This window comes from Colobus angolensis, unplaced genomic scaffold (genome assembly GCF_000951035.1).
Source record: "Colobus angolensis palliatus isolate OR3802 unplaced genomic scaffold, Cang.pa_1.0 Scaffold109, whole genome shotgun sequence".
NCBI classification, from domain to species: domain Eukaryota; kingdom Metazoa; phylum Chordata; class Mammalia; order Primates; family Cercopithecidae; genus Colobus; species Colobus angolensis.
In genome coordinates, this window is record NW_012111919.1 from 6489925 (window position 1) to 6509683 (window position 19759).

General features: G+C 37.4%; 1 protein-coding gene across 3 annotated transcripts in view; it reads right to left on the reverse strand.

Moving 5' to 3' along the window:
• The window catches only part of ITSN2 (intersectin 2), a 118986-nt gene extending 99227 nt beyond the window's left edge, over nt 1–19759 (reverse strand). For 2 of the 3 annotated variants that reach the window (XM_011950968.1, XM_011950961.1), the window contains exons 1-7: nt 19587–19759; nt 9782–9874; nt 8125–8188; nt 6828–6991; nt 5052–5255; nt 4843–4939; nt 3192–3331 (exon numbers count right to left, since the gene is read on the reverse strand). In XM_011950968.1, coding sequence (XP_011806358.1) covers nt 3192–3331; nt 4843–4939; nt 5052–5255; nt 6828–6991; nt 8125–8188; nt 9782–9874; nt 19587–19617 — 793 coding nt within the window. In that variant the 5' untranslated portion in view covers nt 19618–19759. Of the gene's footprint in view, nt 1–3191; nt 3332–3452; nt 3528–4842; nt 4940–5051; nt 5256–6827; nt 6992–8124; nt 8189–9781; nt 9875–19586 lie in introns of all 3 variants that reach the window. The other variant, XM_011950976.1, reaches the window with a different exon arrangement.

Sequence of the window (19759 nt, forward strand, 5' to 3'; positions counted from 1 at the left end):
AAAAAAAAAAAATCACAACCCCTGTCTGGGTTAACAGAGAGATAAAACTGTTTCTGTTGAGATATGATGGCCCCCATCACACCAAATTTGGGCTTGCAGTGAGCTGAGATCTGGCCACTGCACTCCAGCCCGGGCGACAGAGCGAGACCCGTCTCTTAAAAAAAAAAAAAAAAAAAATCACCAACTCCTACATTTATTGAAAAAAACAAACATACAAGTCCAGGTTAGCTTCATCCTCATATTCTTGGGGCTCATGCTCAGCTTAAGGACACCAGCAGCAACTATTCTTTTTATAGAAAACCTTGTCTTTACCCACAGATATATAGCTTTACCCTCGTAGGTCTCAGAATAATAACGACATTCTCTAAAAACACCACAATACACAACCTTCATACAATGTGGCATATACTAATGAAGTTATATTAGGATCTTTCCCCACAGTTGGCTCCCCATTCACTGCCCTTCATATCCCAATGCAAAATCACCTGTTTATACTGTTACATTTACAGTACTTATACAAAGTATACTACTCTTAAGTATGCTGCCTAATAATTTTTTTTTTTTTTTGAGACATAGTCTAGCTCTGTAACCCAGGCTGGAGTGCAGTGGCGTGATCTCAGCTCACTGCAACCTCTGCCTCCCAGGCACAAACAATTCTCCTGCCTCAGACTCCAGAGTAGCTGGGATTACAGGTGTCTACCACCACACCTGGCTAAAATTTGTATTTTTAGTAGTGATGGGGTTTCACCATGTTGACCAGGCTGGTCTCAAACTCCTGACCTCAAGTGATCCGCCAGCCTAAGCCTCCCAAAATGTTGGAATTACAGGTGTGAGCCACTGCACTTGGCCTGCCTAATGAATTTTTACCTAGGTATGCACATACACACCGATATCAAGATGCAGAATGCTTCTAGCAACTCAGAAGGTTTGCACATGGCCCCTTCCCCACACAGTAAACACATTATTCTGATTTCTATCACCATTAATTAGGTTTCCTGTTCTTCAGTTTCGTATAAATGGGTTAAATGGTATGGTCCTTTTGGGCTGCTTTCATTCAATACAATACCTATGAAAGTCATTCAAGTGGTTGCATGTATCAGCAGTTCATTTGGTTTTATTGCTTTAAAGTATTCTGTTACGTAAATATACCGTCATTTATCTATTCTCCTGTTGATGAACATTTAGGTTGCAAACATTTTTGTACGCATCTTTTTCGTCAACTTTCGTTCAGCTGAAAACAAATAACTTCTTTTTATTACAGAGATGGCATCTCACTAAGTTGCCCAGGCTGGACTCCTGGACTCAAGCAATCCTCCTGCCACAGCCTCCCAAGTAGCTGGGACTACAGGCACATGCCACTATGCCTAGCAAAGAGAACCTTTTTTTTTTTTTTTTTTTGAGACAGAGTCTTGTTCTGTCGCCAGGCTGGAGTGCAGTGGCGCCATCTCGGCTCACTGCAACCTCCGCCTCCTGGGTTCAAGCAATTCTCCTGCCTCAGCCTCCAGAGTAGCTGGGACTACAGATGTGCGCCACCATGCCCACCTAATTTTTGTATTTTTAGCAGAGACAGGGTTTCACCATGTTGGCCAGGATGGTCTTGATCTCTTGACTTCATGATCTGCCCGCCTCGGCCTCCCAAAGTGCTGGGATTACAGGTGTGAGCCACCACACCTGGCCAAAATAAACTTTTTAAATGCAAAATGTAGGGTACAAAGAAGTTAATTTTTTCAAAGAATAGGAATTATGACTTTATATTAATCTCCAGTATGGTTCTATATCATATTTCACAGAATCTAAAATTCCACTGGCTATGAGACATACTATTATTTTATGCATAAGAAAGCACTGCTAATGAAACTATGATACAGTGCTAAGACATCACTAATTGTAGCACACATCCTAATTTTAGAGACATTAAAATGTAAAAAAAAGCGTGTCAAAAAAAGCATACCTTGTTTCATGCAATTTGATAAAATTACAGAAAATCTTAGTTATGTAATATGAAATACATGTAAAAATACAAAGTGTATATATAAGCTAAGAAGTATAAGTCACCCGTGAACCTACCACACATCTTAAGAACTAGATTATTACTAAATGCCTTGAATCTGTGTTCCTTGACTTTTTCCCATGCTTCCACAAGAGGTAACCACTACCCTGAATTTTGTATGCATAATTCCCTTGCTTTAAAAAATAGTTATCACATAGTTATGTATCTTTAAATAAAATACTGTATATATTTGCTTGTCCAATCAATTCCAAGTCTTACTGCTTGTTCCCTTGCCTCTCTGCATAACTACTGACCCTAGACTCCTATTTCATAGACTACTTTTCATTCTCCAAATAGGCCATGTACTTTTTGCTCTTAACTTCTTATTTGTCACCATGAAATGCCCCCACGTTCAATCTCTGTCGAAATCCTGACTTTTTCATGGAGCTTAAATGCTCCCTTCCTATAAGATACCTCATCTGAACTCTTCAGCTTTAATATATCCCATTCTATGTTACTTAGCACTTAAAGTTCTATTATTTTTAAACACTTATTTTACTCGGTCCTAAATCATAATTTCTTGCTGGGTGAAGAGGGTGTGGGAAAGTTAGAAGGTAGGAACTCTACTTGCCTATTACCCTCTGTTTATGTCTCCTTTGCTGTTTTCAATTAGTACAGTTTGGATGACGTTTTGGCCTGGACTCAAATGTTTTACAGTGAACTAAGGCCAAGTTTTACAGGCACATTTGGGTTAGAGCATTAAAGGGTGAGCAATGCTCACCTGAGGTTTTATAATAGTAAGGGTAAGCAGAGAAAAAGCCCAATGCAGAGGAGGATTCTCAGGAAAAGTGAGCTGAGGCTAAGTACCACACACTCTCTCTTGTGACCCATAGCTCTCCATTCACTGCAAAGCTTAGAGGATGAGGTTTGATCTTCTTAAGGGACAGGTCTTTTGCCAAAAAGTTGGGGGTATATCTGGTGCCCGACTTGACAATAAGAACTCTGAAGAAAGCAATCAAGTTGAATCCATCTTTGAATCCTTATACAACTTCAGGTATTTGTATTTATCAAACGCCTGCTAAATTTTTTGGATGTTAAAATGTCAGATGAGCTACACAACACAAATTCAAATGAGAGTTCTTCAATGGAAGTCCACATAAAAGACCCTTTCTCATGCTCCTCAGCACTGTATGCTACTTACCTGAGAGATATCCACTCATGCTTTTGTCAAGACTATTAAATTTTTGCCGATATTTTAATCTTGAAGGCTGAGGAACTGCCCACTCTGAGGTCCCAGTCTTGGGTGAGTTCCCTGAGAGTGAAGCAGTCGAGGAAGTTGAGCTATAAAAAAATTTATTTAAAATTTTTATGTTGCTAAATAAGATATATTTAATTAAACTTTGTAAGACCAAGGCATTAAGAATCTTATATACCAGGGGTCCCGAACCGTCGGGCCACAGACCTGTTAGAAACCAGGCTGGACAGCAGGGCTCGGTGAGTGGCAGGTGAGTGAGCACCACTACCTGAGCTCCAGCTCCTGCCCAGTGAGCAGCAGCATTAGATCCTCATAGGAGTGCGAATCCTATTGTGAATGGCACATGTGAGGGACCTAGGTTGGATGCTCCCTTTGAAAATCTAATGTCTGATGATCTGAGATGTAACAGTTTCATCCTAAAACCATTGCTTCAATTCTGTGAAAAAACTGTCTTCCATGAAACCAGTCCCTGGTACCAAAAAGGTCGAGGACCGCTGTTATATACTATAATGGTGACTGCCTTTTCTGGGAGACAGAGTCTCGCTCTGTCACTGGCCTGGCGTGCAGCGGCACGATCCTGGGTCACTGCAACCTCCACTTCCTGGGTTCAAGCAATTCTCCTGCCTCAGCCTCCCGAGTAGCTGGGACTACAGGCACATGCCACCATGCCCGGCTACTTTTTGTGTATATTTTTAGTAGAGACAGGGTTTCATCATGTTGCCCAGGCTGGTCTTGAACTCCTGAGCTCACGCAATCTGCCCACCTCGGCCTCCCAAACTGCTGGGATTACAGGCGTGAGCCCCTGTGCCTGGCCAATGGCGACTACTTTTGCATTTTACATTTTTTTTAAATTTTAAGCAATTATCACTATTCTTAGTGAAGCAAAGACCATAAGAAATATAGAACTCCATGAGACTATCACATATAAAGAATCCACTCTGTTCCAGACCTTATATTGTACTAAGGCCTTTACAAATATTTCTAAAATCCTCCCAAAAAACTTAAAAAATATTACAGTCCCCATCTTTTAGATGGGTAAACTATGGCTCAGCAATGTTAAGAAAAAACAAGGTCACAGAATCAGTGAGTGTTCAAGCTGGGATATGAATGTTGTTCTTCTGGGTCAAATGTAACACTCTCCGTACACTACCCTGAAGAGTATAAAAGTGATTTATATGAAGGATAATTAATGTAATGAATACTGATGCATTTGTGCTTTGTAAAATTTAAAAGATACCGAATTAGTAGAATCTGCTCAAGAAAGAAATTAACAATGTACAATGAATATGACACACCTTGGGAAATATACACATTTTTTAAAGGAAAAGTACACAGCTTTGGGCAAAAAAAATAATTAAAATATAGAATAATTTTAGTTTACATGAAGTACTTTTTCAAAACTAAAATGCCACAGATGCTTAATAATTCTAAAAATAAATAATTTATTTTATGTGAGTTTTAAGTAGTAAATTTACCTTAAGTATTTGTACTTGGCCATTATAAAGTAAAACTTAGGTAAACTCAAAGCTTTAAAAAAATCATTTGCTAAATAAAGACTTCTTATTGAAAGAATACAAAGCTGTCAGAGTAGTCATACCTACTAGATCCTAAATCAATCAGAGACTGCGCTTTCTGTATACTAGCACCTCCAAATCCTCCCATCATCAGACTGTAAGATGACCCATGAGGCAATGCTAAAAAAGAAAAAGAAGGAAAGTATGAAAGAAATTCATATCTGTTCAAACATAAATATAATAGTTTCTTTCTTTACATGAAATAATGACTCATTAGAAACAAAGTACTCACTTGAAGAAGAATAAGGAATGGATAAAGGCTGAATGAGACTGGCGGTTCCATTTGGTAATGATGATGTGCTAACAGAAGGCACTAGGGGAGCGGGCATCATTAAGGGAGGAAGGTTGGTCCCTGAAGTCGCAGAGGACAATGATGTTATAGGTGCAGCTGGAGGCAATGGCTGAGGAATGGACAGATTGGGCATGCTTCCCATTCCTAAAGTCAAAAGAAAACACTTTCTCCAATGCTAGAAAATCAATTATAAAACACATGCAAAAAACAAGTTTACAGTACAGTGGGCAGAAAACGAAACACCACAGAGAAATTATCCTTCGACCCAGCAATGAGGGAGGTAAACTGCTGCTCTAATACTAATATTCTGATCTGTATGAACTAAGAAAATACCTAGTAAAGAGTTAAATATTCTCCTCTTTCATCATGAATAAAACTAAGCAGCCTTTTCCAATTGAATATGAGTATCCTCAAGGAAAGAATATATTACCAGATCCAATGAGGTTTTTGTGATAATACAGTGCTACTAAGTTACTTAATACACACACACACTCACACACACACTCACACACACACACACCCACACACACACTCACACACACCACCTACACACACACCTACACACACTCATACCCCCTACACACACACCCACACTCACACACACACTCCCTCTTCTCTCTCTCACACTCCCCCCAAACAAAAAGGTTGTAAGTAGTAGATACTTTATGAGATCCATTTATGCATATGCATTATTTGCAAGAAAGTGTGTCACATATTTTCCTTTTCTTGTAAGTAACATTCCTATGAATTCAAGGACAAGTCTTTAAAAGAACAAAATGATGACTTATTCATTTATTAACTGCAGAATACTAATATATAAATATGGTCACACAATGATTTGGTATTTATCTCCAGAATTCACTACAATAGTGAAATAATTTTGTGGAGTTTGTTGTTTGTTTGAGATGGGGGTCTCACTATGTTGCCAGACTAGAATGAAGTGGCTATTCACAGGTATGATCATAGCACGCTACAACCTCAAACTCCTAGGCTCAAGCAATCCTACCCACAGCCTCCCAGGCAGCCAGAACTACAGGCACACACCCCTATAACCAGCTCTAGAATTCTATATTCTAAAATATGTAGTGAAGGAATATGTTTCAGATACACAGACATACCTAATTGAATGTTCCATTCAAAATGAGTGTTTCTCACATATAAGAAATTGCCTGATCAAAATTAACAGAAAACATACCACCTGGTTATCGCTGATGAATATGTAAACCTATGAGCCCAAAGTCTGCAACTTTTGGCCCTAAATTTAGCTGGCTAATTAACCTTTAAAAAAAATTCAACTTACATAAAATTTTAAATTATCTCCCAAATCAAACCATTTCAAGTGAATTTAAAACTGCTCAAAATTTTTTCTATATTACTAATATATATATAGAGAGAGAGAAAACTAAGACTAGTATTTGGAATTGGCTATACCTAGGGAGACCATATAATTTATCACGCAACTAGTTGTGAAAGGCGACACTAACTGGACCAGGTGCCAGGACAAAAGGCACAAATTAGAACTGTCCCTAGAAAACTGGAACACATGGATCCCCTACCTGTGACAGTGAATTTAATATTTATTATCTCTAAAATGAAAATTAACTTGGAATCTGGGGATTGTCATTTTGTGCTAACAAATCCTTTCCTAATACTCAAATATGTCTAGGGATAAACTTTAAGTAGCAAATACAGGTATTTAAATTAATACACACTTACCAAAACGAGCAGAAATTAATGGAGAAAACATAGGGGGTTGCTTCATAATGGGAGGGAGAACCACAGGCAATTGTTGGCCTTGAAGCTTCAGTTTGATGAGTTTCATAGCTATGGAGAACTCCTGCTGATCCATCTTCCCATCCTTGTTTAGGTCTGATAAAGCCCTAAAAGGAACATGAGGTAGGTAGATCGGTATGTGGGGTGGTGGTGGGAAAACTAACGTTATTTTGGAGGTTGACAAAGTAAAAACGATGATATGGCATTCACGTGTGCATCATCACTAAATTTAAAATATCTAATATGTAAAATATATAATAACAAAAAGATAAAACCTACACATTAAGAAATACTGGCCAGAGATAACAACTAATAAAACACTGTCTATACAGAATCTAGAGACCTTTGGGCTGAATTCCACCAGTTTAGGTATAAAAAAATTCAAGAGTATAATACTTCAAATTTAATTTATTCATTTGTCCAAATATTTATTGAATACTTGCTATGTGCCTCGTACTCTGCCAGGCATGAGAATATTCCAAGTGGAAAGACGGGGTAGGGGTTGTTACCTATTGTAAACGTTTTTAAAAAAACAGATATTATGGAGAATAGTTTCTTCAAAGAAGGAGCAGGGGAAGCGAGGACTAATTTGGGGTTTATGTATTATGATATAAATGAAACTGCAAAATAACAGAGGATTTTGAGATTCTGCCAAATTACAACGGAATTTTTCTCAATGACAATGTATATCTCTCCCCTTAGAAAATTCTAATGAAATTAGAAATTAGAGAACTATTTCCAATTAATGAAATTAGTTTATCTAATTAGTTTATCTAAATTAATGAAATCAGAAATTAGAGAATTACTTTCAATCATTTTATTTGCTCAATAAAATTTATTCTCCAAAAAACTGAAGAAATTTTTTTTTTTTTTTTTAAGAGACAGAGTCTCATTCTGTCATCCAGGCTAGGGTGCAGTGACACAATCATAGTTCTCTTAAGCACTGAATTCCTGGGCTCAAGCAATCCTTCCATCTTGGCCTCCCTGAGGAGCTGGGACTAGAGGTGTGGGCCACCACGCCCAGCTAATGTTTTTTTTTAATTTTCTGTAGAGACAGGGTTCTCACTATGTTGCCCAGGCTGGCCTCAAGCAATCTTCCTACCTCAGACTCCCAAAGGGCTGGCAGAAATATTCTTAATAACCAACAGAATGCAACTAAAAACAATTTTATGTTAACACTATATTACAAAAAAAAATACTATCAGAAAATTAGGTTCATCTACAAAAGAAAACACTTTACCATATTTCAGCTAAAACGGGGGCCGGTAGACCTGATTGTAGGAAAAAATTACGTGCTTGATCACCTGAAAGTAATAAAAACAAAACCCAAGCAGTACATTAGTAAATGAAATTATTCCAATGCTTCTGAATAATAATGGGTATATGTTAATGATTTATAATTTTAATACCAATCATTAAATAATGTAAAAGAAACACAAATAAAAATTATTTACATAACTTTAATAAGACAGATTTTTAAAACAAAAGTCACATCTGCATTTCTCTTGTATATTAATCAGTGATGAAAGATTATTCATCTTAGTTTTTCCACAATTGGGATCTTCCTTAAAAATACTTCCACTTAGTAAAATTTATATTTAAAAGCACTATTCCCTAAAAGAGTTTCAATATAAAAAGTACCAGGTGTTAGGAGACAGTCCTACTGGAGTTTCTTCACACTCCTATGTGTCTTGCCTTGTATACCAATAATGTAAGACCCTAACTGCTCTCTGTCTGGGTCACTTCTCAGAATTGGGTTCGTAATGAGCAGTCTTAAGGAATCAGGTAATGTCTCCCACTGAGACAAGGGACAAACTTGCTTTACCGCTTGCTACAAAAGGGTGGGTTCCCCAAATTCAGTGTTCCTCTCCTGTAACACAGCATATGTAGCATTCTTCTAGGCTCTCTGCATTGTCTCTATGGGACTTAGGGAACACTAAAGGAAACAGAAAGATAGATGCCAATGCTGATTTTGCTAGTTATGCTGTTAGTCATAAGGTTCTTTGTCTTTGACTCAGGAATCTTGGGTCTTCCCCCAGTAATGGACAAAGTTATTAACCTGTAAGCAGGGTAATCAAATCCTGATACCAGGTAAGGTAATTACTATCATAGCAGTACAAATAACATGGTTAAGTAGATGGATTCCAAAGTCAGGCCAAATGGTTTCAAAGCCCAGATTAACACTAACCATCTTTGTAACCTTAGGCAGTTACACAACATCTGTTAGTCTCAGTTTCACTATTTGTAAATATAGACAACAATACTGCCTACTTTATAGGGTTGTTGTAAAGGTTAAATAAAATAATGCACTTAGCATAGCATCAGGTATATAGTAAAAATTCAATAAATATCATTGTTCTCATAGTTACTACTACTGTATGTAAAGCACTAAGTTACTCTGGCACAGAAAAAAAGTTTAATTAATAGAAAAAAATTTCAAAGGCACACCTAAATTAATCCTATTTTGGCTCTGGTGGTCTTTCTGCAAAACAAGAGATAGCATCAACAATCAGTGCTGGGTATAGCCTCAAAGACAGAGGGCTAGGATTAGGAAAACAGATTCCAGAACAAAAAGTCTAGATTTTCCATGAAATGAATCTAAGAAATAAACTGAAAACTTTCTAGATATAATGTCAAACTGTGAAACTAGACAATTACACAGAAATTCTTGACTATCATTTGGGATTCAGGAAAAATCTTCCATATCCCAAATTCAAAACAACAAATTAAGACAGTTCCAGGAAAAATAAGAAAGTTACCATTTCTTTAATTTCTAGAATTCTGACTGATATGAATTTTATCGTTTATTAACACAAATTTGATGGCAGTCAAATTAAAACTAATTCTTAGATATCACATAAGGACCATAATTCACAAATAAAATTATAAACACAAACCTGTTATGTAACCTCCTGAAGGTTTGAGGTTATCAAACTGCCTGTCATGCTTAGTACGTTCTTCAGAGGTAATAGCCCACACGTTCGGTCCTCCTGCAACACAAGTAGAATAAACTACAGTGTATACATGAGAATGCTCAAAAATACAATTTTAAAATGTAAACAGAAAACACAAATGTTCACTTTATGACAGTATTTAATATTTGAGTGACACAAAGAGTAAAGCTGTATCATAACCATACATAGCACAGCCCTAAGGCTTTTCACTCATTCACTCAGTTAACGTCTATTGAACAAATGCTATATAACACTCACTGGAAATGAGCATCAAGCTAAACACTGGCAATACAAAGATGAAGAAAACATTCCCATCCTCAAGGAATTCATGCTCTAGAAAACTAACAGTACTTACAGTATTCACCTGTGAAGAATCCTAAGCAGAAATACATACTGACATAGTTTAGCCCTGTGTCCCCACCAGAACCTCATCTCGAATTGTAATTCCCACATGTCAGAGGAGAGGCCTGGTGGGAGATGACTGGATCATGGGGTGGATTTCTCCCCCGTTGTTCTTGTGATAGTGAGTGAGTTCCTTACGACAGCTGATGGTTTTAAATTGTGGCACTTCCCCCCTTGCTGCTTCTCTCTCTCTCCTGCCGCCACATTAAGATGTGCTTTGCTTCCCCTTCGCCTTCCACCTTAAGTTTCCTGAGGCCTCTCCAGCCATGTGGAACTGCGAGTCAATTAAACCCTTTTTTTCATAAATTACTCAGTCTCAGGTAGTTCTTTATAGCAGTGTGAAAACAGACTAATACAGATACCAAAATAGCTGTGCCAATTCTGAGTTAGAAGCACCAAGGATGAGATGACAGGAAAGAGAACACTGAGGCAGAGCCTTGAAGCTTAGTTTGAATTTTGCTACGTGAAGAGGAGGGATAAGAACATTTCACACCGTAAGGGCACAGCATGAGAAGTCAAGGCTTGTGCAAGGTGCTGTTAAGTGCACTGAGCAGACTAATAACTAGAGTTAGCAATAATAAACAGGTAGGGTAGAATTAACTGTAAAAAGGTCTTAAATACCATCTTCAAGAGCCTGACCCATATCCTGGAAGTTATAGGCTAAGGGGTGGGGGATCACAGGAGATATACAGACCTATTGTGAAATTTCAGGATTCTACTCTGACCACTCCTGCACATGATGCATCTTTCTAGCCCCTAACGACAACTGCAGGCAGGCTTGGTTCATAAACCCTCCAGCTGGGCCACTGAGGTAAAATGGGACCTAGAGCAGGAATTCCCAACTCCTGGGCCATGGACTGGTACTGGTCTGTGGCCTGTTAGGAACCTGGTCACACAGAAGGAGGTGAGCGGTGGGCAAGTGAGCATTACCACCTGAGCGGCACCTCCTGTCAGATCAGTGGCAGCATTAGATTCTCATACGAGTGCAAACCCTATTGTGAACTGTGCGTGTGAGGGATCTGGGTTGCGTGCTCATTATGAGAATCTAATGCCTAATGATCTGCGGTGGAACATTTTTATCCTAAAACCACCCCCCTCCCACTATCCTACCCCAAATCTGTAGAAAAATTATCTTCCATGAAACTGGTCCCTGGTGCCAAAAAGATTGGGAACCAGTGATCTAGAGGATTCAAAGTTAATTCTGGTTAGGGTTTATGAAAATGTCCCTCTTACATCTAACTCTTCTGGATCACTAGGAAATGGTAAAGTTATAGCTCTGAAATAAGAAACCAAGGTTTAATAGCAGTAGAGAGCAACAAGAAGGCACCTGAGGAAGAAATGCCTTAGACCCCAGGAGGTATGGTATTAAGAGAGGAATTAATGATCTTTTCTCTTGTAGAACTGCCCCTGTACCCTTCTCCAGGAAAAAATGCCTTGGTATGGCTCTCCTAAATTGTAGGAAGCACCTTATGAGTCTGCCATTCCCCATCAGAAGCCTTATCAAGAGTCTATCAGGAACATCAGGAAAGACCCCAGCAAATGCACCTCCCATCCATATCACTTCCAGAGGTCTTTCCCCAACCCCAATCTCAGTAATGGATGAATTCCACCCAGCTGGTGGTGAGGACAAACAAAACAAGTGGGACTAATTCAGGCAATCCCTCCAAAAACAAGGACTACACTCAATTACTCAAACTGCACTGGAAACCCTCAGACTTGCCAGTCATCCAGGAAGCTATGTTAGAGGCACTGTCGACCTGTGCCCCTCTTCTGATGTAGGTCCCATGGCAGCGGGAGTTGCGGGGGGAATAACTGTAAACATTTTCTTTCCAAGCATAACCCATGCGCACCCTTGATCTTCTACTTCTTCTGTGGAAACCATGCATTAACTTGCCTCCCTCCAAAAACACAATAATGTACATGAACAGATCTTCAAGTGTTTAAAAAAACACTTCCTCAGTCCTGGAAGGCATTCAGGTCAGCCTCAACTCACTGGTCAGGGCTGTTAAAGAGTTACCCTAGATTTTCTTTTTTGCAGGCCAAGACAAAGTGTGTGCAATTATGAATACAACCTGTTGTACCCAGATTACTGATTCAGGCCAGGTAGAAAAGTTAAAATAAAACTTAAGGAGAGGCCGGATGTGGTGGTGCACACCTAATCCCAGTATTTTGGGAGGCTGAGGCAGGACGATCCCTTCAGCTCAGGAGTTTGAGACCAGCCTGGGCAACATAGTGAGACCCCATCTCTACATAAAACTTAAAAAATTAGCCAGGGGTGGTGGCTCACACCTGTAATCCCAGCTACTTGGGAGGCTGAGGTAGAAGGACTGCTTGAGCCCAGGAGATTGAGGCTGCAGTGAGCAGTGATCACACCACTGGGTGACAGAACAAGACCCTGTCTCAACAACAACAAAAAACAACAATAAAAACAACAACAAAAACACATTGTTTTTTAAGGAGAAAGCCACCTGGTTTTCTAAGGGAGACATTGATGATTTATAGGATTTGTTTAGCTGGGACCCTGCAGAGCACAGCTGAGAACATTGCAGGCTGAGACCAACCTGCTGCTTGGAGTCCTGTTGATTAGTCTTAATCAAATGCTGCATAAAATAAATCAGACCTAGTCCCAGCCCCTGTTTTGTCAGATTAATCAGAGTGGTCAACTTAGTTGTATGTGTACTCATGAGAAAATTTGCTAGAAGTCAAGATAATGGAGAAACAGGGAGAGAAACTCTTGGGAGACAATTCTCCATGAGTTTCTCATGTTTCTGTACATCTTCTAAACAAAAGGATTGGTAGCTTTTGTTCCAGACTCTCTTTGAGGATGTCTGCATTGCAAATACAGGGGTTTCTTCCTGAGTTTGGGATTAGCTTTTTGTTGTCCACTCTTCCCATGTGGTTATACCAGCTCTCTGAGGAGGTTTCTGTAAAGTTCTGTACATTCAACATGACTAATCACCATCTATACTTCTGACTACCTTTTCAATTTATTCTATTTCTGCCAATAAGGAACCAAATATGTTTAGGTATATAAACTCATATATAATTCCTGCTTGTATTGTATAAAAATCTGCCTTACAATTTCCCAGGAATGTATATCATTGAAAAGTAGGTGCTCACTATAATTTTTAACACTAATATGGGTTCAACAAATTATTCTTAGTCCTAAATGACTGGATTAAAAAATCTATAAATATCCTCTCTTAAAGAGAAGTTTTAAGATTATAGTTAAAAATAAAGAAACAGATGTACTGAAGAACTAAGGCCCTAAAATAGCTAAACCTACACACTTTCTAAATAAAGAAATACCACATATGTAGTAAAAATCCTACTTGGTTTATCAGTTTATCAGAAAATAAAATAAACCTGTCAGGATTCCTGTCACTAGGAAGGCAAGTAGTGTAGCCACAGAACTGATTTTCTATTATATGACTTCAGAAAAATGATGATGCTGATTTTAAAAACAACAAAAATGACAACAACAAAGGATGACAAAGATGGAAGCAGCCCACCTTTACTGAACCCTGACTACTGTCGGGGATTTTATACACAGTAACTCACTAAGCCCCTAGCATTAACCTATAAATTAAAGTACTATTATTATTCTCATTTTATAGGTAAGGAAATCGAAAACCCATGGTGATAAAGTAACTTGCTCAAGGGCATACAGTAAGTGACAGAGCTGAGATTAGAACCCGGGTAGCCTGACTCCAGAGCCTGCATGCTGAACTCTGCACTATACTATGTCCCAACATATATGGATAAGATGCTCATGTTCTTTGTAATTCAGATGCCACCTCTATAAACTAGGAACATTATGTAACTCTACAGGCCTGTTGTAAAGATTACATGTAATATACCTCCATTATAACTAACACTTAATGAAACTCACCATGTGTCAGGTACTAAGAGCTTTACATGTATTGCTTCAAGTAAGTCTCATAAGAATCTCATGAAGTAACTATTGCTATCACTGTTTTTCAGAGAAGGAAACAGTGGTACAGAGATTATTAAATAATTTGCCCACGGTAATAAAATTGTTAAGTGTTGAAAGCAAGACTAGAGTCTACTCAGGCTTAATTAAGAGTCTTAAACTATCTATCTTGTTGGTAATTAAAAAGAAATACACTCACAAATATATTGTCCATTGATTACCAACAAGATGAGAAGATAATTCAAGGTGGAAAACAGTCCTTTCAGAAAATGGTGCTGAAAGAACTGGATATCCATATGAGAAAAACAACAAAAGAACCTCAACCTTCCAGCATATACATGAATTAACTCTCAGTGAATCACAGAACTAGATATAAAACTTCTTGAAGAAAATATGGAAGAAAATGTTTGTGATTTTGGATTATGCAATGACTCTTTGGAACACAAAAGGCAAAAATCATTAAAATATTTTGACAAACTGGACTTCATAAAAATCTAAAATTTCCACTCTGTTAAAGGACGCTCTTAAGGAAAAGACAAACTACAGACTGAGAGAAAACATTTGCAAAACATATTCAATAAATATAGGTCAGCATATATATAGAACCATTCAACTCAAAAATTAGAAAATAATCCCTCCTCCAAAGAAAAGGAACAAAAGATTTGAACAGACACATCAAAGATAAACAGATAGCAAATAAGCATGTGACAAGATGCTCAATATCACTATCATCAGGGAAATGTAAATTAAAGCCACAAAAAGGTATCATTACATGTCTATTAGCATGTCTAAAAATTTAAAAACAAATTTAAAAAAAATACAGAGTGCTGATAAAGATGCCAAACAACTGCAACTCATATATGCTGGTGGGAAAGCAAATGTGACAGTCACTTTGGAAAACAGTTTGGCAATTTCTTGTGAAGTTAAATATATATTTCCACATGACCCAACAAGAGACTCTTGAGTATTAACAAAAGACTCTCGGGTAAATACCCAAGAGAAATAAAGACCTATTTCTACATAAAAACCTGTTCTCTGATGGTTATAGCAGATTTAGTCATAATCACTAAAACCTGGAAATAACCCAAATGTTCTGCACCTGAATGGCTGAACAGGTAAATAAATTGTGGTACACATTTATACAATGGAATACTACTCAGCAGTAAACAGGAGAAATGCATGCAACATTATGAATGAATCACAAAGATATTTTGCTAAGTGACAGAAGCCAGACGCCAAAGGCTACATATTGTGTATTCCATTTATATGACATTCTGGAAAAGGCAGAACTGTAAGGACAGAAATCTGATTAGTGGTTGCCAATAATACGTGGCTAAAGGTGGAGGTATAAGGGTACAGAGAACTTTTAGGTGATGCAAATGTTTTATATCCTAATTTATATGACTAAACACAGTTTTAGAAACTCATCAAACTGTATTACTTTAAAAGGGTGAATTATACCCCCAATAAACCCAACTTTAAAATAAACTGAAACAAAAATATAAAGTATCTAATACATGCCTGCCATATGAAGAGTGCTCCATAAATTAGTTTCCTTATTCAACCCAATCCCAGGGAACAATATAATTAAAAAGAAGTCAGAGCATTCAAATCTTTCTCAGGAAATAGCCTGAAACCAAGGCTCTTTAGTTAGAAACCTTAAGACTATTTTAAGTCTGAAGAGTTTGGTTAGGAAGGCTTAAAAGCTGCCCTAACATATATGGGTATATATCCCCAGGCAGTGATAGACTCCACTGCTGTCTTAAGACAAAACAGAGTTCTGCTGCATCACCAGTGCTCATCACAATATGATGCTGTCTTATATATATTACTATCTCCTCATATTTCCTTGGCCACGTGTTTTCACAGGGGCTAACTCAACCCATCTGTTTATGTTTACTGCTTAGTTCCTCATGTCTCCAATCAGTAATCTTGACACCTTCATATTCATTCATTCAGTAAACATTTATGGGGTACGAAGATGAATAAAATGAACCACTTGGCTGGGCACTCGGAAGGCTGAGGCAGGGGATCACTTAAGCCCAGGAGTTGAGACCAGCCTGGCCAACACAGTGAGACCCCATGTCTAAAAAAATTTTTTTTAAGTAGATGGTAATGGTGGCACATGTCTGTAGTCCCAGTTACTCTGGAGACTGAGGCAGAAGGAATTGCTTGAGCCTGGGAGGTTGAGATTGCAGCGAGCAACGTTCATGCCACTGTACTCCAGGGTGGGTTGACAGAGCAAGACCCTGTCTCAAAAAACAAAGAACAACAAAAAAAAAACACCTTAAAGGAACTCACAGACTCTAATATTTTAAAGAGACTCCATCAGCCAAGAAAATCACACACAACAATCATGGTTACATATTATCATGATTAATGTAACCAAGAGAATAAAAATATTCTAAGGCATTTTAACAAGGAATAACTTTTTAGTAGTGTTCAAATAACCTTTTAAAAACTTAATCATATTAAAACATAAAGTATTAATGCACCAAGAATTTTCTAGGAACAAAAAGATAACACTGGTCAGGTATGATAGCTCATGCCTGTAATCCAAGCACTTTGGGAGGCTAAGGTGGGAGGACTACTTGAGCTCGAGTTCAAGACCAGCTTGGGCAACATAGTGAGACTCCCATCTCTACAGAAAATTTAAAAATTAGCTGGGTGTGGTGGCTCACGCCTGTGGTCCCAGCTACTCAGGAGGCAGAGGCAGAAGGATTGCTTGAATCTAGCAAGTCAGGGCTACGGGGAGCTGTGTTCATACCACTACACTCTAACCTGGACAACAGAGTGGAGACCCTGTCTCAAAAAACAAAACACTGAAATAAGAAAACTGGGCAATACATGTAATTCAAAGCCAATTTTAAAATAGTTAATTCAATCCTGGCTTTCTTATTTAGATATATCAACTAACAGAATGCTTTGACAAGGCAAAAGTTTGTTACTTTGAATTTCAAGTAAAAATCTCCCAATCTTAGTCTATATTTATCTGTAGATAATCTCTTCAGTAGAAGAGGCAGAAAAATCTAAGTTTGGGGGTTGATGTCTAATATTTCCCTAAAAAGCTAACAAACTTTTACAATATCTAATAATCATGTTAGAAATACATTAAAATTCTATCCACTTCCCCCAACTCATCACTGATATTGAAAATACAGGATTTTCATAAACATTTCTGTTGCTTATTCACATCTCACCTGCTGGCTCTTTCAAACAAGTTCTTATAGTCAGTGAAGAAAAAAAATTTCACATTAACAGAACATCTACTATAGGCTAGATCTCATCCAGTAAGTAGTCTCATCTCTGTTTTTACACACACACACATACACACACACACACACACACATACATTCACACACAGGCATACTTACAGACAACTCCCAATAGCAATGGGCATCAAAAACATTTAACAATCTATGTCAGGATTACTAGAGGAGCAAAGTTTTGTACTATACATGAATGCTGCTCTCCAGTAACATCTTAAACCCTGAATTGAACTTAAATTAGATATGTCTAAGTTATCGTCAATCTTCTAAGTAGGAAGGTACCACAGTCTACATATGCAATTAATTCTTCAGAAGTTTAAAAAAAATTACTATCTGTATGCCTATATAGCACTTCTAAATGCATTTTCCAATATTTTAGATGATTGTTCACATAATCATTCTTTTGATATTGAATATTTCACTTGTTCTCAATGTTATATTTTACATAATGCAATGAACTGCAAAGTAGATATATAAATGTTTATGGAATGGAAGAAGCAGAATAAAGAAGGACCGGGACTGTACCGCTTCATGTTCATTTTGCTTACAAACCTGATTAATATGTTGCCTGAAGTTTACAATTCAACTGTTTAGTGCAAATTCCTTTGTATGGGGCATAAAAATCCTCAAACTTGAGTAGAGTATGTTACTACTACAATTACTGCCCTACTTTTAAACTTACATGTATCACTCATTATGGAAAAATTATTTAATTATTAAAAATTGTCTGTGGCATCAATCTTTATAATCCCACACCATTTTCCCAATAGAAGCAATACTCACATTAATCCTTAAATAATAGGTTGAAAAGGTAAAACAAGAAACAAATCTTTACTTCAAGTCTATCCTTAAATCACACAGGGTCTTATCACGCATTAAAATTTGATTCTACTTTTTATACAAATAATTCACTTCTCCAAGATTTTCCTAAATCCTGAGGCATAAAACTTTAGATATACAACATGTATTTCTGTTATTAATGTAATGATTTGGTCCTATGTCTGAAAACAAGTTTAAAAAACAACTGATTAACACTAGACGGTAATATCAAAACAGAATTGCTTCGTGAAGATGGTGGAATGGTGATTCTTCCCTCCTTTTTTTTAATGCTCTTTAGTATTACTGTTTTCAATTTAAATAATAATGAATTATTGAGTTTATTCTATTTCCTGATACTTATCTACAATTAGCTAATACAATTTACCATAAAATTAAGAACTCAGTATCTAGATTTCTTTAGCAATTTAAAAATATAATGCATTTTTTTCAGTTAATTATAAATGACAAACACAGTAACTTAATACCTATTAAGGGTAGTTAATTAGTATTTGGAAAAAGAATTAAAGCTACAATCAGAACAAAACTTTAAAAACTTTTCATTATTGAAATTACGTAAGCATTTTCTTTTTCCTTTTCTTTTTTTTTGTTTTTGAGACGGAGTCTCACTCTTTCCCAGGCTCAGTGCAACCGCCACCTCCCAGGTAGTTCAAGTGATTCTCCTGCCTCAACCTCCCAAGTAGATGGGATTACAGGTGCCCACGACCACGCTCGGCTAGTTTTTGTATTTTTAGTAGAGATGGGGTTTCACCATGTTGACCAGGCTGGTCTTGAACTCCTGACCTCAAGTGATCTGCCTGCCTCGGACTCACAAAGGACTGGAATTACAGGCATGAGCCACTGCTCCCAGCCAGCACTTTCTTTTAAAATGTTTCATATTAAACAATTATGTATGCAGGCATACGTAATCTTATCTAAAGGGAAAACGTAATCTTACATAAATATTACTAAGTTAATCTTTATTGGCTTCATCGGTTTACGATCATCTTATGCTATCAAAATACCTTTAATATTCACCTTACAGCATTCTGCTTTTTGTCATCCACTTTTATGCATCAAATACAATATACCTTTCGGTTATTCCTAACTGCTCAATGGCAAACACACATTCCAGAATATAGTCATGGAATTTACGACATAATATTCTTACAGAAGGTACATGCAGTGTTCCAAAATATTTTCAACAAGAATACTTCAAGTTTTGTATTTATAAGCTTAAGGAAAATTATCTACATGAATATTTTAAACCTCTACCAAAAACAAGAAATTCATAACCCCATCTTGCCACAAGCACAAAGCTGCTTACCATTCATAGCTGTGGGAAACTGAGCCATCATGGTCCTGAGTTTTCCTTGCTAGCTCTCGGCCATCTGCAACATAAAAATATTGTGCCGTTGGTAATACAACAAGGGCAGATCACAGCTTAGTGCACCCGCTAAGCAGTAGGAATGTCTGTCCCCTTCAGCTCACACTTCCAAC